The sequence below is a fragment of the Diplotaxodon limnothrissa genome, linkage group LG18 (genome assembly GCF_057381915.1).
Source record: "Diplotaxodon limnothrissa isolate DT_005_m linkage group LG18, D_limnothrissa_male_GT1.1, whole genome shotgun sequence".
Lineage (NCBI taxonomy): Eukaryota > Metazoa > Chordata > Actinopteri > Cichliformes > Cichlidae > Diplotaxodon > Diplotaxodon limnothrissa.
The window spans coordinates 24161995-24186785 of NC_140613.1; the positions used below are offsets into that span (position 1 = coordinate 24161995).

Consider the following 24791-nt stretch of genomic DNA (forward strand, 5'->3'; position numbering starts at 1 on the left):
GAGCAGGCTGGTGCATGGATATTCATAGGTGTTCCCTTTGCTTCTACTGTACTTTACCTTTATCATTTCTGCTGAATCACTGTATACATTGGCATGCCTTAGCCTTTATTACTCTGTTTGCTTTTCTAACAAATGTTATGAGCCATAAATGCAACTGGAACACAGCTCCAGGGGAACAGTGAGCACCTGCATCTACATTTAAGAACACTTGTATTTCCCATTAAAACTGACATGAGCCACTGTTGTGCCAGTGCCTCATTAATTCAGCAGATCCCCGAGAAGCCATGCTCACATGGTGAAATTTATTTGTGTGCAAACTTCTCACCTTTGTCATTACAGATCAGAAGTCACGAGGCCACATGGCTGTGGACTGTGGATGTTTTGAACTGCTTCCCTTACGTAAAACCTAGATAAGTGAAAAATAATCCAGAGGGCTATAGAAATCACAGAGAGGAGACGAAACCTTAAACACTTTAGAAGTGAAAGGAATCAGGCTCTTATGAAAATTTATAAACTATACCCAGGACACCAGTTTTTGCACAGTTTAAAAAACAAAACAAAACCTGAGCAACACCACCTGAGCATCAGCCTTCCTCCAGCTTACAAAAAGTGTGGGATGACTTTACGTGTCATGAAGAAGTCATGTGGGCTCATGTTTTATCTATTAGCAGTGACTGTACATGATTCAGAACCCAATGATCCCCATTATCTGCTGGTAAGAAGGGACATTACTGCACACGCAGGGACAGGAATGACAGGCATGTGGATAGCAGACAGATATCTCCACATGACCACTCAAGTTAAGTTGCATGAGAAGGCGACACACACACACACACACACACACACACACACACACACACACACACACACACACACGCATACAGAAAAGAAAACAGAAACAAGCTCATAGAAAGTGTCAGCAGAGACAAGAGAAGTGCTGATCCCTGAGTTATTATTGGAAAATGCAGCAGTCACTCTGATAAATGCATACTCCTTATTGTGCTGACGTTAAAAACCTTATTAGACTTGATGCATACCAATATATTTCCTATTCCAAAGTGATTAGGACTATGGGGGCATAAGTACTTATTACAGTAAGCTCTGCATGCATTTACTGTGCCACTGTTTCAAAGTCCAGGTAAATGATTTTATCATCACTTTATGACAGCAGTGGAGGCCTCTGATAGGGTTGAGCGGGAAGAGGCGCAAGGTCAGGAGGACAAATGTTTATGATCAGGAATAATACACACGTCAGCACACAGCTATGTAAAGTCAAAGACCAAAATTGGACATGAATCTTGCAAGTTAAAGTTCCTTTCTGCTTTCTCTTCTGATTTTCATGCTATTGTTAAAACATACAAAAACTCATATTAGCATATATAGAAAACTTGCAGCGATATAAAGGACACAACTGCTGCATCTGAAAAATAAAGCATTGCAGTAAACCTGTATTCTTTTCAATGGCCAAGAAGTGGTTACAGCTGCAGTTTGCAATTACACTCCTGGTCCTATAGAAATTATGCGTATCGGACTTGACCTATACACTATGTTGTGATGAGTTTATGGTCTCATTTCATGTCACACTGAATAAAACATTTATTCAGCTTGGTCAGTTTATTTTTACACGACCATTATCTCTGTTAGGCTCAATGTCTAACGTCTTTGGATTGACAAGTTGCTAGCCAATAGGAGTGCAGTTTTACATTAAGCTCCACCCTTCACTTGTCAAAACAATGGCAATAGTGACTTTTACAGCATATTTTAGACTAGGAAACACTAGAGCCAGCATTTGCCGCAAATGTACCACAAATAACCATGTTGCATCTTGTGATGAGTCTACAAACCCACGCACACACAAAAAGGAACAAGTAACCATTTGAGATTCAGAAACTTGCAAGTGTGAAAAAATGTCATCACTGCATAAAATCCCACAAAAAACACCCAAAAGATAATGAAACACTAATGACATTCAGTAGGCATGTTGTCACTTTAAATTCCCCAAGTGCAACAGCCTCAAATTCCAGTAACGCCACAGAAAAAAAAATGGTGGTTTTGCTTTTGAAATGTCTTTCTTGTTCCTCTAATTACTTTTCAGACACTCAGATATAGATTCACCATGATTACAAGACATTTAGGCAGCAGGAACAAAAGTTTAAATTATGACGGTTAAAATCCAGAAAAAGAGACAGACAGGATCTCAGACAGCCCGTTGACTTATAGTTAGATTGACTTACAATCACCCCCCTACTACACATACACACAAAGGAGCCCGAGTTACTATTAATCAGGGGCCACATGAATGGCTGCTCCTCCCTCCAACCACCGTGACTCTGTTCATCTAACAGTTTCAAAGACATGTCGGGTGCAGGAAGAGGCTCACACTGTGGGTCACAGTGAGGCCACTTCCTCTGCAGCCCACCCCAAATCCCCTCAAAAATTATGTTTGCCTCCTCCTCATCCTCCCTTCGTCTCCCTTTACTTCCTCTCTCTTCATGCTCCATCCACTTCTCAGCACTACAAGGTCACTAAGTTCACCCGGCTCATTCATGCGAGTAGTTTTGTTTATTTTTTAAAATGGACTATAGTCATTTAAAGAGACTCCAGTGGTGGACAAAAAAAAGAATTAGTCAAGACAATACACAGAAAATTGTGTGCCATAAGGTCATCGTAGAGCAACACACAGGAAATCAACAGAGCGAGAAGTGCTTCTGCAAATAGAGCTATACACAGAAATGTATGTGTGTGTGTGTTAATCAGATAGACTAACTGCAGTAACCGTTCATGAATGTTTAAATTGCTTATCCTGCAAATGATTTCTCCACTGAGAAAAATAAAATCTCCACATGATCAGATAACGGTGTGGTCTTTTGCAACAAGAAGTGCAGCGAGAGGGAACACTGCCTATTGGGAACAGTTCAAAAAGGTAGCTGCACAAGGAGTCGCTGTACAAGAAGCATTCCTGGACCAAATGTGAGGTCTTGCTGCACCACGAAGGAGCGAGTAACTCTATAAATCACAGCCAAACAAAGCCTTGATGTTGGTTTAAAAGAAAGTGAATTTGACAAGAGTGTGAATGAGACACCTGATCTGAGCGAATGAGAAGACACTGAGAATGTGGACAAGAAGATAGACAGCGACTGTGCATCTCACAGACACCTGCTTCTGCTCCAAACAGAAACTGAGCATAACAGACAAAAACTGTGGGGCCCGAAGAGTTTTTAAAAGTGAATAAAGGGGTGCGGGTTTTTCTCTCAAACACAGCGAGGACGCTTGTGGATGCAGAGCCCTCTGCTACAGGTGTCGAGGAGGGGTCCCAGCCAGGCCTCTGTGAGGAAGGACACACACTGGCCTTTGTTTGGGATGCCAGCAAACTTCCCCATAGACTCAGAAAGGCCCCCAAAGCAATGAAAGAATCCATCAAAGTGACACTGTTTCTCCAGCCCACTCGCACACGCCCAGACAGCTGAATTTAAAATGCTGATTGGACTGTGAGGATTATGAATGATTCATTTGTCATTGGACCCTTTAAGATAGGCTGCATGCTTCTGGTGCATCCTGAACTTTCCTTCAGTTAGTTAAAAATGGCATGCTGCTGACAGAGCACTGAACCCTACCCATATGTACATATTTAGGAGTTGCTATTACACCATTAATGCAATAAAGGTAGTCATAGCCAGCATTCCTTACTGCTGCCAGGCTGGCCTACCCACACGATCCTACAACAGGAAATGCCCATATTTGGGCCTCGGCCTTAAGAAATCCTGTGCATGTCAGAGGAAATAATTTGAGGAGTGTTTGTGAAGTTAAAAAAAAAAAAAAGGTATACCTTCCTGTGAGTGGGAGAACTTCAAAGCATTTTATATCCAGTCCAACCAGACAGAAGTTTACATGTTTCTACAGGAAACTCTACATTTTTTATGTACTTGCCAATCACAAGTGGAACAGCCCAAATGGTCATTATGCTTCCTATCACGGTGACATTAATCCATGGTCATGGGGTTGCATATAAGACTATGCATGAAGAAATCACAAGTCAAAAATATAAAAATAAACTCTGAAATAAGGTATTGCTCCTCTGACCTTTGTTATAAGATTAGAAATCCTTTACTGAGCCATGATCTTAACTGTATTACCAGCAAACAGTACATTACAAAGAGACTAAGGCTCGTCTGTCGGCCTTTGCGTTAATGGCGCTCTGCTTGTGTTGGTTACTATAGAGTCCTTCCAGTAAACAGTGCTGATACATAATCACAGTGCACACACGCACGCACCCATGCTATCTGAGCCGTCTAACAAGACAAATAAACGATCCCTGATTCACGTCAGAGGTGCAACATATGCAAAACAGACAATGCATGCTCACCTTGCAGGAAAAATTCCCTCACATACCCTTATGAGGAAAAAAAAGAAAGGAGGAAAGAAATGTAAAGGACAATAGGCAGGCATACACAGTGACATGAGGAGTGTGTGCGAGAAAGCAATCAAGATAAATGGCCTAGTTGTCACACAGAGCTGGACTCATAAAGGTAAAGAGACTAATATAAAATAATTTATTTAAATGTAAAAAGCATAGCTGCTGGAAAAATGATGCTTTGAATTAAAACATATTTTGGCAAATGCTTGCTTTTGCTGGGGTGGCACCAGCAGTAGGAGCACCAATGAAAATGACGGGCCTCTCAAGAGAGGCAGAAAAGCAGTCAGAGTGCACCACCTTGTGGCAGGAAGAAAGTACTGACAGCTGAACAACAGACCTCTTTAAGATCCAAAAAGTCTGAAGAGTTGTTTCGGGCCTGTTTCCAATGACTGTGACAGTATTTACTTTTGCTTTGATCTACTTTAAAGTGGTAAAAGCAATCCACAGAGAACCTGTGCTCTCTGTTATTTATCCTCGCCATTACAGAAGGAACTGGCTTCAAATTATGTGAAGTATTCAAAACACACACACTGGGCTCTCAAGCAAAACCCACATAATGCGCTTTAAGGCCAACTCTTCTGTGAGAGAGACACTGTTTATTTGTTCTTAAAGAGGCCTGCTGATTGTTACGATGCTGCCAAACATCATCCGCTCCTGTGACATTACCACTGGGGAGGAAGCAGAGCATCACACAATAAAGCCAGAGAGGAACCCACATGGTGATAGTTTTGTTTTTTAAATACGTATATTTTTGTTTATGACACACACATCCCATCCTGGGAATGAAGCCAATGAATACTTCTGTGTCCTCCCTCATTTACACATTGTTCCCCTACCCTTACAAGAATAATCTGTCTTCTCTCCATTCTCTTCTATTCACTGACAATAACATACAGACATGTTTTTTTAAAGAAGAAAAGAAAAAAAAGCCTGAAGTAAGCGAGGCAAACAAAGTATTTACTTAATTTGTTAAATAAGTATTTATTAAATTAGTATTTGTCAGACAAGTTATTGTGAGAGTAGACCGAGGAGAATCCACCTTTGGTAACAGTATAACACACAGATTAGTTATGTGAAAACATCATTAATAAATGTGGGCAAAACAGAAACTACCTTGTTTTTATAACTATGTTATGAATACTATGTTGTTTACAGTAAGTCGGGGTTTCTAAATTAGCTAAAACTCTCTAATCTATCCTACATTAGTTGACGTTTTAGAGAAAAAATGTAAATAGGAACGAATTTTTAAAGACACGGCAGTGACCTTGCATTATCAGAACAGTTTGCACTTTTGCTTGTTAATGTTTGAGGTAAACTGTTTTTAAATCTGCACCACTGAGCTGTGTCTCTTCATCTTCTTAACGTCAATTCTTTATCAATTACAAGCCTCGCTGCTGAAGCATCCAGTGCCCATGTGTGTGCACTGTAACATCAGGACATGAAAAACACTGCACATTTACACGTTTTTCCTGGAACCTGTACCGTTTCCAATAGACAGTTTGGCAGAATATAAAGAAGATGATGTCAGATTATAGTAAAATATATTACTATTACTAGTATTACTATAGTTGTCTTTTTAGGGCTGCTAAGATTACATTTAGGGGTCCTTAAGCATCCATAAAAAGACTCTAAGCTCGACCGTGATGTCTGCAAATCAAGTGAGACCCAAACTGTAAACTTTTTAATAGTAATTTTCATATTGTAAATGAGTTATAGATAGAGTTAAAAACTAATAATTATTGATTGAATAAATCTACTAGAATAATCAATAGATCCATGAACTGTTGCAATTGTTTGACTCACTAATGTCCAAGAACACAACTCAACTGGACTGTCAGGCAGAACACTGACTGTATTATAGATACACTCACTGGACACTTCATTAGGTACAGCTTGCTAAGGGTTAGAAGGGTTGGACTTTAATTTCAGAACTGCCTTAATTCTTTGTGGCACAGATCCAACAAGGTATGGAAACATTCCTTAGTTTGGTCCATGATGGGTTACGGTGATGACATGATGATGACCTCACACAGTTGGTGCAGATTTGTCGACTACACATCCATGATGTGAATTACCACCACATCCCAAAGGTGCTCTAATAGATTGAAATCTGGTGAGTGTGGAGGTCATTTGACTACAGTGACCTCATTGTCGTGTTCAAGAAACCAGTTTGAGAGAATTTGAACTTTGTGATATGGCACAATGTCTATACTGTGGGCATAAAGTATTGGACATAGCCAGCAATACTCAGGTAGGCTGTGGCAGGGGTTAAAGGGTCCAACGTGTGCCAAGAAAATATCCCCAACACCATTAAACCTCCACCGAACTATTGATACGAGGCAGGATGGACTGCTTTCATGTTTCTTACATCTAACTGTGACCCTACTATCTGAATGTTGCAGCAGAAATTAAGTCATCACATATGATAACTAGGGGTGCAACGATACACAAAATTCACGGTTCGGTTCGGTTCGATACTTTGGTGTCACGGTTCGATATTTTTTCGATACAAAAAAAATGTTCATGCCTTTTTAATTTGTCATTTATTAAAATTATAAATATATATTTTAACTCAAAAGTACAGTTTTTAAATTGAATGTTGCTGAAACAAAAGTAATAAAAATAAATAAATATATCTCAGGGCTCTCAAAATTTCAAAATCCCTGGTAGCCCTTCGAGCAGGGACTCTTCAGTTTTTGGTAGCCCAAAATAAATGTAAGTAGCCCGAATAAAAAAGAGAGTAATTTTTTGATTGATGTTTTGTTTCCTTTACAATGTTATACATTAAAGTATAATATTGTAAAGGAAACAAAACATTAATCAAAAAAATTGTTGAAAAACAAATTACAACATTGTATAAAAATTACAATCATCAACTCAAATACTTGGTTCTAATTGAACAGAAATTTCTATGAACTTGTAAGAACTGTGTAGGACATGAATCAGTCTGTGTCAGAGCCTGAATTTGAAATTTCCGCTGAAGTCACGGGTAAGAGACAAGTGGAACCAAGATCTAGGCCATTTGCTTTTTGAAGTTTGCAAAGACTGCTAAATTTTGCCAGTGGTAGTTCACTCTTTGCAACATAGTACGCTGTTCTAAACAGATTTTTCAGGTTTATTTTTAGTATGTTATTTGCAATTGGTGTTTGTTCTGGGAAAGATATTGCAGACTGAGCAATAATGCATTTCTTGCATTTCTCATGGGTTCTAATGGGGGCCTTTCTTAAAATGACTGGTCCCAGTAACAAAGGTGCTTGTCGACTCAGAAATCGATAGAAAACCAACAACACACCTGGCAGAACATTATGTTATTTACACAGGTGCACATAAGTGGTCCGCATGTGCGCATTCGCTGTCAAAATAAAAGACGCGCACCAGATAAGAAGTTGCAACGCGCGTTTGCATCCATATAAAAAGCACTGTTTTTGTCCGCTAGAGTGGGATTTTCACGGCACATTCCGCACCACATCTCTGTGCGTTCATCATTTGTTTGAAGCCAGCTCACCTCCTGCAACCACTTTTCCGAGAATACGTGCTTCTTTTGTGGTTCGGACTCCTTCTGACATTTGTTTGGAGGTGGAGGAACACCAAAGTAATTGCTTAAAGGAGCTTCTTCGACATCTTTTAGAGTTCTAAACAAATGTCTGTCCTCCTCCAGAAAATCTTATGTATGCAAACACGCGTTGCAACTTCATATCTTGTGCGCGTTTTTTTATTTATTTTGACCACTTATGTGCAGCCCTGGTTATATAGCTCGTCATATTGCAGCCACAGAAATTATTTTGTCCATGAAACCATAAAGCTGCACTTTCTTTTCGCCTTATAGTCTGATTTGTCATAACTTTTCCATTTTGTGGTAAGCTTTTCTTTGGCTGTCACTTCTTCACTCTGACCTGTCTTATTTGGCTCAGCAGAACTAAAGTATAAATCCTGCTGCTTTTACACACACACACACACACACACATAACGGTCAGCGATTCTCTGCGCGATCAACCTCTCATATGTTTAAGCTTGCTGCGGGAGATTTCACTTGTCATGTTTGCATAGTAAGCTAACGATTGATAAGACGATGTCAGAGAAATTGGTGCGCAAATTATCATCACTCACCAATCAGTACTGTCGCTCTCTATAGACAGTTCGCGCGATTGCAAAGTGAAAGCAAACGCGATTTCAATATGTCACATATTGACAGTGGCTCACCGATGCCAATGACATAATTACCCAGCTACATTTCCGAAAGAAAGCAAAAGCATTGACATATATTTTTCCTTCCTACAATAGCCCGACGGGCAGAGCAGAGATAGATTTTGGTAGCCCGACTGGAAAAATCGCTAGCTCCGGGACGTCGGGCTAGCGATTTTGTGAGCCCTGTATCTGATTGAGGAATCACTCATCTTTGGAAGAGAGTTTATTACAGAGAAATGGCTCTTTCCAAAATAACAGCTATACTATACGCTTCTTCTGGGCTATATTCTCAGCAGCATATTGTAGCGGGTCAGGGCTGTTTGGGGTTCTGTTTGTACAGTTATGTTTTGTTTATGTTGCCATAGTGACGGATGACGCCCTCTCGCTGCGACGGTGTGTCCTTCCGGGGTCAGAGGGCGCCCTGTGTGTTGTTGTTGTTGCTGTGCTGTTGCCGCGCTGAGCAGTTAGCTAGCGGCAGTGTTCTTCTGCAGATGTCAATAAACGGCTGTGCTCCCTGGCTAGCTCACGGGAAGCAAGACCAAACGACACCTCCGTCTCCTCCTTGTCTAAGCTCGCCACATTGGTGTCAGAAGTGGGATGATGGTGGCACCCCATGTTCTGACCCGAGTGACTTTTCCCCCGCCGGTCGTGACCGGCCGGTGCGCCAAAAGAGGGCACCTGGACATTTGCAGGACTTTGTGTGGGGTAATGGGGTCGTCGGGGACGACTGACCCCTTAGGTGGGGGCTATGTAGCGGGTCAGTGCTGTTCGGGGTTCTGTTTGTACAGTTATGTTTTGTTTATGTTGCCATAGTGACGGGTGACGCCCTCTCTCTGCGACGGTGTGTCCTTCCGGGGTCAGAGGGCGCCCTGTGTGTTGTTGTTGCTGTGCTGTTGCCGCGCTGAGCAGTTAGCTAGCGGCAGTGTTCTTCTGCAGATGTCAATAAACGGCTGTGCTCCCTGGCTAGCTCACGGGAAGCAAGACCAAACGACACCTCCGTCTCCTCCTTGTCTGAGCTCGCCACAATATTAAATATATCAGGTCCCCATAAGGAGAATCATGTGCTAACGGCAATCTAAATGACTCGGGTAAAGTTTGTAGCATGCATGCTTGTTGTTTTTGTCTGCTTCCACTTGTCTTTGCACTAGGATGATGTCGGCGTAAACACGCAGTCATATTCGTTGTGTTCCCACTAGTGCTGTCAGCATTAATCTCGTTGAAATGACGTTAACGCCACAACACGGCAAATCTCCTTAATGAGCTACCCCTGATCGCCCAGAGTGTGGGGCTAGACGGCCAACACGTTAACGAGCTAACTGCGCTAACACACTAGTTCCCACCCATGTAATTGAGCATTGCGTGGCACATCCAACATACTGTTTTACTTTAGTCCATGACGCGCTTACCTTCAGGGTCATACCTCACATGAAAACCAAAATAATTCCAAACGCCAGATCTGAATGAGGGTGGGAGAGGTTCAATTTGCCATGTTGCAAGGAGAGCTTAACTTCTGTCTCGCTAGCTTGCCCTGCGCTCTTCCTTCTGACGATGCTGTCTGTGTTGAGCGCTCAGTGGATCTGCGCTTGACAGTGCAGCCTAGGCGGAGTAGTCGAACGCAGATTCACTGAGCGCTCAACACAGACAGCATCGTCAGAAGGAAAGTTGATAAAATAAATTACAAATTTTGTATTGTTCGATACATATGCGTACCGAACCGAAAGCACTGTATCGAACGGTTCAATATCGATATGAGTATCGTTGCACCCTTAATGATAACATGTACAGTTTGGTTAAGCTTGTTTAAATTGTAGTCTTAGTTTCTAAGTTGACAGGAGTGGTACCTGGTGTGGTGTTCTGCTGTTGTAGCCCATCAGCTTCAAGGTTCCATGTGATTTGTGCTCAGAGTCAGTTATGCTTTCCTATCAACTCAAAGCAGTCTGCTCATTCTCCTGTGGCATCAACAAGGCATTTTCACCCAGGAAACTGCTGCTCACTGGATATTTTAGGACCCTGTAAACCCTAGAGATGGTTATGTGGGAAAATCCCATCAGCTCAGCAGTTTCTGAAATACTCAGGCCAGCCTGTCTGACACCAACAACCATGCTACATTCAAAGTCACTTAAATCACCTTTTTTCCCCTCATTCTGATGCTCAGTTAAACTTTAGCAGGCGGTGTTTACCGTGTCTACATGCCTAAATGTATTATATTGCTGCCACGTGATTGACTAATAACATATGTGTGTTAACGACTAGTTGCAAAGGTATACCCAGTAAAGTGTCTGGTGAATGTACATATGTGTGCATTTAATCTGCACACAGAATCAAAAAATAGTAAAAACAAAATGTCCACTGCATTTATACAAATTTGAACTAGCAAAAATAAATGAATAAATAAGACTAAAATACACAAAACATTATTTACAAGGTCACATAGGAAACTGCTCATTAATAATGGCCCAAATGGATTTAATTGCTTCAGTTTCAATGTCTTGGTTTTAGTATTGAGACACTGTAGCAGTGTAGTACAAAGCCACCATTAATGCCGTCACCTGTGCTTTTCCCACTGTATGAAAAAGGCCTACTGAGAAAGCAATCCTCAAATCTAGGAAGCTAGAAGCATTTAACCCTTATAATTATGCAATTATTGGTTATAAGAAGTTTTGGCAACTCTTTTGTAGAGAGGTTCCTCCCAAATACTGCAGAGCATTGAGCTCCCTAGCCCATCGACTAACCTTTACACTTTGTGGGACAGCTACAAATCTAACCTCACATTAAAGTGAGGTTACAAGGAACTTCAACCTTGGACATAGTTTACACTCCAAACACACCTATCTTATCTGCTTTCCCTCTCCTGTCCAACCAGAGATCGGGATGAACAGCTATGTACTGGCAACAAACTGAGGCCTGCTCACCAACCTCAACACAAAAAGGGCTCATATGTCAATGTGTGCACTTACAGCATCAGTTTTAAGGTATTACTCAACAGTTAAAGAAAACAAAACTTTAACCTGAAGCTATAAGGAAAAGAACAGACTCAAGATGGCATTGTTGAGTTGACTTGTTAAATCACTCTCACTATAGGCTGGTTTTGTGCAGACTTTCATACACCAACAAAAATATTCGTTCAAAATCTAGTTTTGGCTTACAGAGGCATGTTATTACAAGCCCGAAGCGCTTTGCAGGTACCATCAGTCACGGCATACCAAGAACTCTCATAAGTCACTGCCTAAAATTTCCTTTTTAGAACAAAAGTCAGTAAAAAACAACCTAAAGTGGTTTTCACTGTTTTTACCGGAACAAATGCAAAAATTGAGTCAAGCAAAATCTAAATTGTGCAACTCAGTATGCATTTAAATGATAAAGTAAGCTGGTGATTTCAGTCTCTGAGGTTGGAAGTGTTAGGCAATTAATCAAAGAGTCCGAAGCCAGAGGCATAAATCAATAATAACCATTTAGGCCAGGGGTGTCAAACTCAAATACACAGTGGGCCAAAATTCAAAATGGAACAAAGTCGCAGGCTAACATTAATATTTATTGAAAAAAAAAACTTCCTCCAGATATAAGAATGAATTTTTTCTTATGGACTCAAACAAGTTTAGTTGAAAAACTGAATATGGAACAGCAAAGCTTAATACTAAACAATATATATATTAGCTGTATAATACCAGTAGGCCAGCTCTAATAGTAATTTGGTATGGCTTCGCGGGCCAAATGACACCTATGATTTAGGCAATTTATCAAAAAACAAAATAGCAAAAAACAAAAAACAAAACACATGCTAATTCAAGTTTCTTGTTTTAATCTAGATGAGTTTTTTATTTTTTAAGTCTATTTTGAAGAGTTTTCATCATTATTTTGGACAGGGCAGTACAGAATGACATCCAGCAAGTGGCCCAGGACAGACTTGAACCTGAGGATCTGCAGTAGTGTGAGTTATATCATTGCTTCTTCTACAATTTTATATGACTGCTGACTCAATGTTTTGCTGCTGAGCTTCTGTGTATTTCTTACACTTGAAAAAAAATACCAAGAAAACCTAAAAGATATTTAAAACAACTTCTGTATATAAAACACTGGCAATACAGGGAGTGCAGAATTATTAGGCAAATGAGTATTTTGTCCACATCATCCTCTTCATGCATGTTGTCTTACTCCAAGCTGTATAGGCTCAAAAGCCTACTACCAATTAAGCATATTAGGTGATGTGCATCTCTGTAATGAGAAGGGGTGTGGTCTAATGACATCAACACCCTATATCAGGTGTGCATAATTATTAGGCAACTTCCTTTCCTTTGGCAAAATGGGTCAAAAGAAGGACTTGACAGGCTCAGAAAAGTCAAAAATAGTGAGATATCTTGCAGAGGGATGCAGCAGTCTCAAAATTGCAAAGCTTCTGAAGCGTGATCATCGAACAATCAAGCGTTTCATTCAAAATAGTCAACAGGGTCGCAAGAAGCGTGTGGAAAAACCAAGGCGCAAAATAACTGCCCATGAACTGAGAAAAGTCAAGCGTGCAGCTGCCAAGATGCCACTTGCCACCAGTTTGGCCATATTTCAGAGCTGCAACATCACTGGAGTGCCCAAAAGCACAAGGTGTGCAATACTCAGAGACATGGCCAAGGTAAGAAAGGCTGAAAGACGACCACCACTGAACAAGACACACAAGCTGAAACGTCAAGACTGGGCCAAGAAATATCTCAAGACTGGTTTTTCTAAGGTTTTATGGACTGATGAAATTAGAGTGAGTCTTGATGGGCCAGATGGATGGGCCCGTGGCTGGATTGGTAAAGGGCAGAGAGCTCCAGTCCGACTCAGACGCCAGCAAGGTGGAGGTGGAGTACTGGTTTGGGCTGGTATCATCAAAGATGAGCTTGTGGGGCCTTTTCGGGTTGAGGATGGAGTCAAGCTCAACTCCCAGTCCTACTGCCAGTTTCTGGAAGACACCTTCTTCAAGCAGTGGTACAGGAAGAAGTCTGCATCCTTCAAGAAAAACATGATTTTCAAGCAGGACAATGCTCCATCACACGCGTCCAAGTACTCCACAGCGTGGCTGGCAAGAAAGGGTATAAAAGAAGAAAAACGAATGACATGGCCTCCTTGTTCACCTGATCTGAACCCCATTGAGAACCTGTGGTCCATCATCAAATGTGAGATTTACAAGGAGGGAAAACAGTACACCTCTCTGAACAGTGTCTGGGAGGCTGTGGTTGCTGCTGCACGCAATGTTGATGGTGAACAGATCAAAACACTGACAGAATCCATGGATGGCAGGCTTTTGAGTGTCCTTGCAAAGAAAGGTGGCTATATTGGTCGCTGATTTGTTTTTGTTTTGTTTTTGAATGTCAGAAATGTATATTTGTGAATGTGGAGATGTTATATTGGTTTCACTGGTAAACATACATAATTGAAATGGGTATATATTTGTTTTATGTTAAGTTGCCTAATAATTATGCACAGTAATAGTCACCTGCACACACAGATATCCCCCTAAAATAGCTAAAACTAAAAACAAACTAAAAACTACTTCCAAAAACATTCAGCTTTGATATTAATGAGTTTTTTGGGTTCATTGAGAACATGGTTGTTGTTCAATAATAAAATTATTCCTCAAAAATACAACTTGCCTAATAATTCTGCACTCCCTGTAAGTCTGGGCAAGGGATGTCAATCTATTATTAGATCCATGAACAGTTGAAAATCTACATAAATTCTGATACTTCTATACACTGGAACAGAGAAAAATTTAAATATGTCGCTGAATAGAAACAGATCGACTTCATTCAGTATTATTGATGTCGAAGTAAGCATTTCTGCTTCATGTCTGATTGCACACCCTGTTTTTTGTTTGAGTCAATATTGTCTACACTGCTAAATAAGGCTTATTTTAAAGAAAATATGAGCTGTGTCACTGAGCAGAAAGCTGCAGAGGTAAAGAAATCCGTGGCTTTTCCTCTCACATGGATGTTAGATGCTCCGTGTTTGGCACTAGTTTTACCTTTGTGTCTGTTGCCTGTGTCCTCCACTCAGACTGACAAACACAATAATAGGATCTCTACAGCTTGAACCCAGCTTCAGGGACCAGTGTATCCTTGAAACAACAAGCAGACAGAGTCAGCAAAGGCTGAGACACGGCGGTGAATCAGAATCAGAAAGCCTTGACACATTTACTGAAACGGGGGGAAATTAGGTCTGCGCGCTACCTTTCTTACCTATCTGAGATGGTTGCTATGACAACACTTCCTGCTTAGCAAATGTGTACATGTCAGGCTGATGTCAACCTGATTAGTACATGAGCACACAGAGCGCCTCACTTCCTGAAGGCAGCAGTGAATAAACCACTTTCATCTACAACCACCTTTGAAACACACAAAACAAAAAAAATTATTAATTAATGAAACAGCATCTTAGAAAACACTTCGGCTATAAAGTACGTGTTTCACCAAGTTGGCCCATTTTTAGCCAATAAGAAAGGACTGAGTTATGCCTGGGATTTCATAAAAGCAAGTGACTGTGCTGCCAAACCAACACATGGGTGTGACTGTATATCCGCAGTGTCACCACCACTCCTCTGAGTACATCTGCTGCTGGGTAGGGTGAATTTCAAGCAAACCAGACACTGTAGGCTCAGCCTTGTGACTACCAACTTACACAATGCAGTGCATACACAGACACACACCGCAAACATCAAGCTGGAGCAGCCTTTGAGGCTCAGAGTGCATCTTTGCATACTGTATAGCTGAAGTGGAAGAAAATCATCACTGAAAAGACAACGTTGTGGAGTTCTTAGTGAAACAAAAGAGAGGAAAAACTGCATAAAACCCTAACATGAGTGACATTTTTCCGTCTTGTAAAAATAGAATAAATATATTTCTTCATATACATGGCGCATGACAACCCAGAAAACAGTTTTATTTTTTTATATATATAAACATATATATATTAGGGGTGCAACGATACACAAAATTCACGGTTCGGTTCGGTTCGATACTTTGGTGTCACGGTTCGATATTTTTTCGATACAAAAAAAATGTTCATGCATTTTTAATTTGTCATTTATTAAAATTATAAATATATATATTTTAACTCAAAAGTACAGTTTTTAAATTTAACCCTAACCCTTGTGCATGTTTTTTATTTTGACAGCGAATGCGCACCTGCGGACCACTTATGTGCAGCCCTGGTTATTTAGCTCATCATATTGCAGCCACAGAAATTCTTTTGTCCATGAAACCATAAAGCTGCACTTTCTTTTTGCCTTATAGTCTGATTTGTCATAACTTCTCCGTTTTGTGGTAAGCTTTTCTTTGGCTGTCACTTCTTCACCCTGACCTGTCTTATTTGGCTCAGCAGAACTGAAATGCTTTTACACACGCACTCACATAAGCTCAGCGATTCTCTGCGCGATCAACCTCTCACATGTTTAAGCTGCGGGAGATTTCACTTGTCATGTTTGCATAGTAAGCTAACGATTAATAAGACGATGTCAGAGGAATTGGTGCACAAATTATCATCACTCACAGATCAGTGCTGTCGCTCTCTATACACAGTTCGCACGATTGCAAAGTGAAAGCAAAAAAACAAGCGCAAATTCAAACGCGACTTCAATATGTCACATATTGACAGTGGCTCACCGATGCCAATGACATAATTACCCAGCTACATTTCTGAAAGAATGCAAAAGCATTGACATATATTTTCCTTCCTACAATAGCCCGACGGGCAGGGAAGAGATAGATTTTGGTAGCCCGACTGAAAAAAATCGCTAGCTCCGGGACTTCGGGCTAGCGATATTGCAAGCCCTGTATCTGATTGAGGAATCACTCATCTTTGGAAAAGAGAGTTTATTACAGAGAAATGGCTCTTTCCAAAATAAAAGCTATACTATCCGCTTCTTCTGGGCTATATTCTCAGCAGCATAAGGAGAATCATGTGCTAACAGCGGTCTAAATGACTCGGCTAAAGTTAGTAGCATGCTTGCTTGTTTTTTGTCTGCTTCCACTTGTCTTTGCACTAGGATGATGTCGGCGTAAATGTGCAGTCATATTCGTTGTGTTCCCACTAGTGCTTTCAGGTTAATCTCGTTGAAATGACCTTAACGCCACAACACGGCAAATCTCCTTAACGAGCTACCGCCGATCGCTCCGTGCATGGGGCTAGACGGCCAACACGTTAACGAGCTAACTGCGCTAACACACTAGTTCACACCAATGTAATTGAGCATTGCATGGCACATCCAACATACTGTTTTACTTTAGTCCATGACTCGCTTACCTTCAGGGTCATACGTCACATGAAAACCAAAATAATTCCAAACGCCAGATCTGAATGAGGTTCAATTTGCCTGTTGCAAGGAGAGCTTAACTTCTGTCTCGCTAGCTTGCCCTGCGCTCTTCCTTCTGACTATGCTGTCTGTGTTGAGCGCTCAGTGGATCTGCGCTCGACAGTGCAGCCTAGGCGGAGTAGTCGAACACAGATTCACTGAGCGCTCAACACAGACAGCATCGTCAGAAGGAAAATTGATAAAATAAATTACAAATGTTGTATTGTTCGATACATATGCGTACCGAACCGAAAGCACTGTATTGAACGGTTCAATATCGATACGAATATCGTTGCACCCCTAATATATATATATACACACACTATGATAACCTTTGTCATCCTAATAACAAATCTTGGCAGCCATCAAAGATCTTGGCCTTTTACCAAAGGAAAATCACCTGGACTGTGATAAAAACCATCAACCATTATGTTTTTAAGTACAGCTTAAGTTACTTAAACAAAGGCTCTTTGTCTTCACTATATGCTGGCCAGTCATGCTTACACGTACATGTATAGGGACCCCGTAAATAGATATGACACCAGGCTCATAAAAAAAAACAAAATAACAATAAAGAATAGTCTTCATGTACACAAAAAAGGAAGAGAGAGAAGATTCATGTCCAGGAATGTGAATCAAAAGAGTTGTATAGACTCCTGTGAGACTGTTTAGACTTTTTTTTTTAAGTTCTGGATTTTGACCTTCAGCGTAAGAGCAGAGATAAGAGACTGCCAAATAAGAGTGGACAACACACATAAAACTATCTGTACATTTTATAGAAGATCCATCAGGAATGTATTAATGAAATCTGCCATTTCACAATATTGACAGAACACAGAGTCTTTCTGTTTAAGCTGATATCAAACACCTCATCACCTTGTTTATTTGATTTCTTCAGTATAAATGTTGCCAGTTTTACACCATTTTACCAAGACATTTAATAAAGTTTTCCTTTAATCTAAGGACTGTTTTGAGTTATTTATTAATAAAATGCTGCGGCTTTGCAGAGTAAACTATGCAACATTTTCGGTGTCTGACGATGATGTCAGGACCAGCTAATGTTTGGTTTTTTTCAACACTTTCAACACTCAACAATGATTACTTCCGTGAAGACACGAAAGCAACTATCTGGCAATTGCTGACTAATGATTTCAAAGTTTGTTATAGATTGTGAATAATCAGTAATCAGATGATTATTACTATTTGTCAGTGATCAGAGAAAGAAAATTAGGACTTAAGTAGGAGAGAATTACTCATTTATACCACTGATGAAGGTTGCTTACTTCTTTAAAATGTCACATGGCGAGAAATGCATTTTTACTTCTCAGAAATGATGGTTTGAATAACTCTTAATATTCATTTTAGCCAACAAAAAAAGCCTTTAAAAAAGTGTGAAGAATCAGAAACAGCAAATTCCTCATACAGTACTGATCCAAAGTCTTTATCCACCCCTCATTTCTTTATATTTTGGTAGGAAAATTAGAAATAACTGTGTGATGTTTTTGAAGCAGCTGCAAACATCTATAAAAATACAGTATACAAGGCAAAAACAGAGCTTCTACAATTCTAACAAGCTTAAAAGTCAGTATTTGGTATGACCATTCTCTAACACAGGCTAAACTCTCTGAGGCAGCTTTCCTTTCATTTTAATTCAAATCAATTTTATTTATATAGTGACAAATCATAACAGCTGTTTCCTCAAGCTCCTTTATACTGTAACCAAAAGACCGTACAAAACACCAAAAATCACACGACCCCCTACGAGCAAGCACTTGGCAACAGGGTGAAGGAAAACCTCCTCTTTAACAGGAAGAAACCTCTGGCAAAACCAGGCTCAGTGGGGCAGCCATCTGCAGCGACCAATTGGTGTTGAGAGGAATAGTTTTCCAGGCTTCTTCAGGGACATCCTCGTCTTCAATTTAAACACTTAACAGCTGGTATGGCATGGTTGATCAAAAATCTGACCGGCTACTTTCAGTACTGGCTGAAATGCAGCCCCAAATGATGACAATCCTGCCCCCCAGCTATAGATACTCTCCTGACCTCCTCTGTACTCACTGAAAATTATTTGAACCAAATATTTAAAATTTAGATTTATCAATCCATAAGACCTGTTGCCAACAATTTTCGGTCCATTTCTTGTGCAATTTTGCATATGTTGGCCTTTTGTTTCTGTTTACCTTCATTAAGAATAGCCTCTTAACAGCTACCCTTCCAAGGAAACCATTTCTGGTGAGGCTTCAGGGAACAGTAGATAGATCAGCTGAATGACCACATGTATATCTTAGGCCCTGTATCAGGTCTTTCCTGAATTTTTCCCCCTATTCCTAAGGACATGACTTTCAGATAATGTTTATCTGCTAAAGATAGGTTTTTTTTTCTTCTTTATTTTCAGATCTGCCACTTCTTTTTTGTCTCCGACTTGTCCAGATTCCTCACATTTTTAAGGGACATGCTGCACAATATGTTGATAAATCCCATGTTTTTGAATAATATTTCTTTGGGAATTATTATATTGGTGGAAAAAATATTTTATACCTGTCAAACTGTGTTATCCATGGCATTTTTCGAGGATTCAACTAAAGTCGGAGAAGAAGAAATGGAAGCATGTGTTTTTGTCACAGGCTGCTAGTAACAAAGTACTTAGAAATACTTTTTAAAATTGGTTCTTTGCTATCACTGGTTTATCTCTTGAGTTAGATACATTTTTTATTGACCCATAGGTCTGTGTTAAGTGAATCATTCAAAGATCACTTTGTGTTGACTGTACTATCAAACAAATAAGATTCCTCTGAAAATGGTCATATACGGGGACTGGACTGGAAATGAGTGCGATAGCAGTTAATGACCAAAGAACAACTTTGAATGGCTTTCACAGAGCCTGGAGAAATATTGCTCAAGTCCATTTTAAAATTTTACGAGAACATCTGGCTCCCAGGAAGCAAAGTATAAAGAAATGAGGGGTGACTCAAGACTTTTTCTGAGCATTGAATCGGTGCCTGCTAAAGTGATTAACTTTCTCTGACTAATTATTCCAGCGCTGAAAGAAATATCAGTGTTTCCATGAGGTTGTTGTCACGTTACTTAAAGGACTCAGGAATTGAGAGGAGAAAGGGTGTGAATGTAATAACATGTACTTTAGCACAAATACTTTTAGAAACATATAATTTACTCAGTAGCCTGTAAGTCATGCCGGTTTCTGCGTGTGAATAACATGTTGAGAAAAATATGTGAATCTCAGCCCACTAAGGAAGTAGTGAGATCACTGAAAAGACACGAAAGCAGGCACACACAGGCACGTACACACATACCGCCTCCTACTTCAACAAAACTCTCCACTGCGGGGAATCACAGAGAGCTCTATGAGGAAACAGATCCTGGTCTTAGACGGTGGTCACCGCTGCATTTTCCTCCTGCTTGTCAAAAACTCGCTGCCAATCGAGTCAAGCAGCATTCTGTGTCGGAGGAGGAGATGCACGCCATTCACAGATAAAGGATTACAGCATTGGTGACAGCTGCATGTGCGGCCACATCCCACAACTTGGCTCAGATGGGGAAGGAGGAAGGAAACAAAACAAAAGTGATCCTCCATTCAGTCTTGCAGCTTACAAGGAGTTCCCCTCCCCGTTCCTCTCTCATCCAACCGCTGCGTTAAGCAGGACATGGTTCCCATCTCGATCACATAGCCCCCTTCCTCTGTTACTAATCAATTTACATGCATCACACGTCATACTAAATCCTGCCAGCTATCCAGCTAACCTACTCACACAACTACAAATGCAGCGGGTGCCGCTAAAAAAGAATCAATGGGTTTTTTTTAGGTGATAACACGTTGAAACCATCCCAAATCTCATCTGAGGAGCTGTTCTGTCATTTTTTTTTTTTTAAAGAGCTGAAAATAAGTTGTTGTTTTTTTTTAAAAGAGTCTGTTCCATGTAATAGCATAATAGCAGCCTTATGACTGGACCCAGCACTGTAGGGCTGTCAGTTCCTTCATTAATGAAACAGTAAACTTAAAAGCTTCTATAATGGGATAAAGCAGTGGCACAGATTCGGTCACTTCATCTCTTCTGACTTCTGAGGCAGTTCACTCCTTCAAAATAAAACTTCATGGCATGTCAGGAACGTGAAGACAGGAAATGTATGCTCCTGGGCTTCCACTGTGTGCGGTGTGATCCACTCATGTCGAGAGGAAGCTTTGATGGCAGTGAATGGGGTACTAATGAGTTGGGCTTATCAATGGCTGGTCTGTATTCTGTCCTCCTAATGGCCTGAACTGTTGATGCCCCATGTAAACATCTCAGCCACTTCCCAGGCTCAGAACTGGTTCGTGGTGGGCTTACACTAGTAATGTCCCTACCCATTATACATCTGATTTGCCATGAAGGAAGTGGCTTGGTTTTATTTTCTCTTCTAGAATAATCTATCTGCTTTTCAAAATAAGTCACTATGTGGCAAACACAGTAGGTGGGGCCTTTGGGGAATAATCGGGGCAGAAGGCAGCAGTGTGTTGAACAAACCTTCAGTTAAAAGCTTTTCACCTGTTGAATACCAAACGAATCACACATTTCTTTGTAGACACACAACTGCAGAAATAACATTTGTGTGTCTAAACTGTCTGTGGTGCCACCTAAGTGTTGCACAGGCGGAGGGAGACTGTGAAAGCTGGCAGCTGACAGTAAATATGTCTCATAGTAGAACAGATTGAGACCAACTGTTGCTTCAGCGTAAAGCTCGTTATATCGGCTACTAATGTGACATTTTATCAACATGTTTGCAGTCTTACCTGGCCGGTGTACTGTGCAGTCAGGTATAGCCGTGTCTCCTTCCACTGAAGCCAAACTGTCTCCGTCAACAGACTGGGAGGAGACCTTTCCCTCAGCTCTGTCTCTCACGGCGCAATGTCAGAACTACACTAACGTGTTTACACCACAGACTGTGGAAAACAAGCTCAGCGGAGACCTCGCCGTCGACTTCCAAGCTCAGCTTTCACTTTCTGCGGACGTTTAGAGCTAATTTCTTTTAATTGTGGTTTACTTTTTCTTCTTCGCCAGCTTCCCCCTTTTCTTTCCTTTTCCTCCACTTGGACGCTTTGCGTCGAGAACAGCCGAATTTTGTCGGGAGAGAGGCGGACCAACCGAAACGCAGGACGACCGCCAGCTTCAAGCTACCCACCGCTCAGACGCGACTTCCGTAAAATTTCACAATAAAATGAAAGTCGAGCAGTCTAAGCTACTGCATTATTACATCGAATTTAATCTAAAAAGCTAAGTGTAAAGTTGGCCTTTTAAATGTAAATTTGCTGTTATTTCTGCATCGGTTGCCACAGATAACGAGAAATGCATTTCTAATAAACACTCTTAATTATAAAAAATTAATAAAATTAAAGCACACGGGAAATGGTTTATATTTTAGTCAGTGAGGTCCTGGTGTAAATATTCATTGAGAATTGGAAGTCTAAAGTCACGGGCCACTTTATTAGGTACATGCTAGTGCTTTGGTGGATTCCCTTTTCCTGTGTGAATTGCAGCCTTCGTTTTCTGTCTTTAGCTGACAGGAATGATATCTGGTGGTCGTCTACTGCTGCTTTAAAATTCAGTGCGCGGTGCCTTTAGAGATTTTCTTCTAGTATGAGCCTGAAGCAGTCTAGCCATTGTCCTCTGACATTAACCAGACAATTTTAATCCAGATTTCTGGATATTTTCAAACCTTTCTCTGTAAACCCCCAGACATGGTTGTGTGGAAAAATCCCAGTAGATCATCAGTTTCCAAACTACTTAGAGCAGCCTGACACCCAACAACCACAAAGTCACTTAAATCTTTTTTCTTCCCTATTCTGTTGTCCGGTTTGTATTTCAGAATGTTGCCTTGACTTTGTTTACCTGCCTAATGCATTCGGTGTGATGACATGGGAATGGCTGGTTAGATATAAGCAGCTTTTCCACAATAACGCAGCTGGTTAGTATATATGAGAGAATCAACTCAAAAGTTCTGTCTGTATTGTATTACCTACTCTGAACGTGTTTAATCATGCTACATGCATGCTAAAACAAACAAACAAAAAAACCCGAAACAAAACAAAAAGACCAAAAAAATACTCAGCATATTATTTAAAAACACTAAATTAAACATCAACAGTAACAAAAACTAATGTAAAAAATAAGGATTAAAAAGAAAAACAAAACAAAGCATTGGTAACAAACTACACAGAAAAAATACAGTTTTACTTGGTTTTACATCAACTATAACCCGGAAAGAAAATTTCTAATCAAGATATACTCAGTAGTAGCAACACAGAAAGCTGCATTCAGAGTACCAAAGTCCTCTCTGGGACCAACATGCAGATATGCAAGAAAATTCTCAATGAAACACAGTAAAGATTTTCCCTTATTCTTAATGTTTAGAATAAACACTGAATCTGTTTCCTGTTACACCAAAAGTCTCCAGCTAACTTGACAAAAGTGAAAGCAGCACTGTCATTCTGCTGTTAGCCTTGCTGAGGCGCACTCTTTCCTTTCTGTGTGCAGCAGAAGTGTCCAACGGTTTATGCATTAAAACCCTTCACAAAAACACATTTTTATTTCTTTGGTTGGTCTGAATTAAAAGAAAAAGTCTTAACAATACACACATTAAGTAAAAGTTTTTATTTAAATCAGCATAAAAAGCAAATAAAAGAGACTAAACTTAAAAAAAAAAAAAGTGTAATAGGCTACAATCAACTTCAAAAATATTGATAGAGCTGGATGCATATATTTTGTGAAGTTGAAAATAAGCACTTTATGAAAAATAGATATCGACATTGTAACCAAATAAACATACAGTATGCATTTCCCAATGTGGCTATGGTCTGTACATTTCCCCAGTGAGATATATATATATTTATTTATTTTTTGTTTGTTTTTTTTAAAAGGACTTGAATGACTAATTGTGACAGCAGTACTCCATATGATCTACTTTCTATGACACATACGTTTGTGACAGGTTCTGAACGCCTTGAATGAGAAAACGCCCCCTAATAAAGCAGAAAATCAAACCACGTGTCTAAAACATCTTGCAGTCGGTCTTCGTCAGCTCAGGTTTTTAAAACAAATGGCACAGGAGTGCGACAGCGGCTCACGCCACAAAGAACTGCTTTCGTCTCCCTGTAAAGCAGCTTTTTCAGTACCAGACTTTGTGTGAAAGGTATTGTGCAACATTAACAAACACCACATAGTTTACAATAAAGTATGAAATGTGAGAAGAAATTCCACCGTGAAATGAACAGGACTGATAGGAGTGCTGATATTCAGCCTTTACAAATACAAAAAGACACTTTGGGAACATACTGGCTTTTAAACAACCTCGTGGTTTGATGCCAGAGAGCAATTTCGGGGTGATGGTAATTGCATGCAAGGTGGATTGTCGATCCCATTTTAGAGCCACTTCAGACATAAAGAGGAAGCCTGTTTGATTACATATACATCAGTGGTGGAGCAGAGAGTAGATGGGAGTCTGCGTAACAGTGTTAAATCTATTCCTGGGCTTCTTTGCCAGTCATCTTGTAGACCACAGTGGGACCATCGAGATGCGTGATAGTTGTGGTCAGATGGAGGTCTTCGCCGCTGTTCGCTCCGCCATCACCTGCACATAAAACATCATCATCACATTTTTCAGGACATCTTTAGTCCTTTTTGGGCTTTTTCCAACTTTACATTACTGCAGGCAGGAGTCTGTTGCATATCAAGCTGCTTTAGCTGAATTTCATTTACATAAACACTCTCAGCTTGCGCAAAGCAGAAGTGAAACTAGAGAGCTGAAAAAGTAAATCAAAACATGGAGAGTGAAGCTTGGAGAGAGCTGCTCCTCCCACGAGACCCCTTGACGCACTTCAGG

At 40.4% G+C, this 24791-nt stretch overlaps 2 protein-coding genes across 2 annotated transcripts in view; both read right to left on the reverse strand.

Moving 5' to 3' along the window:
* The window catches only part of gng12a (guanine nucleotide binding protein (G protein), gamma 12a), a 37427-nt gene extending 15382 nt beyond the window's left edge, over window positions 1-22045 (reverse strand). Inside the window, exon 1 of the mRNA XM_085377310.1 lies at window positions 21706-22045. The gene's annotated coding sequence lies outside the window, so the exon portion shown is untranslated. The remainder of the gene's footprint in view (window positions 1-21705) is intronic.
* A 1617-nt stretch (window positions 22046-23662) lies between these two features.
* wls (Wnt ligand secretion mediator) overlaps window positions 23663-24791 on the reverse strand; it is a 32423-nt gene continuing 31294 nt past the window's right edge. Inside the window, exon 12 of the mRNA XM_085377810.1 lies at window positions 23663-24539. Within this exon, the coding sequence (XP_085233936.1) occupies window positions 24430-24539 (110 nt within the window). The 3' untranslated portion in view covers window positions 23663-24429. The remainder of the gene's footprint in view (window positions 24540-24791) is intronic.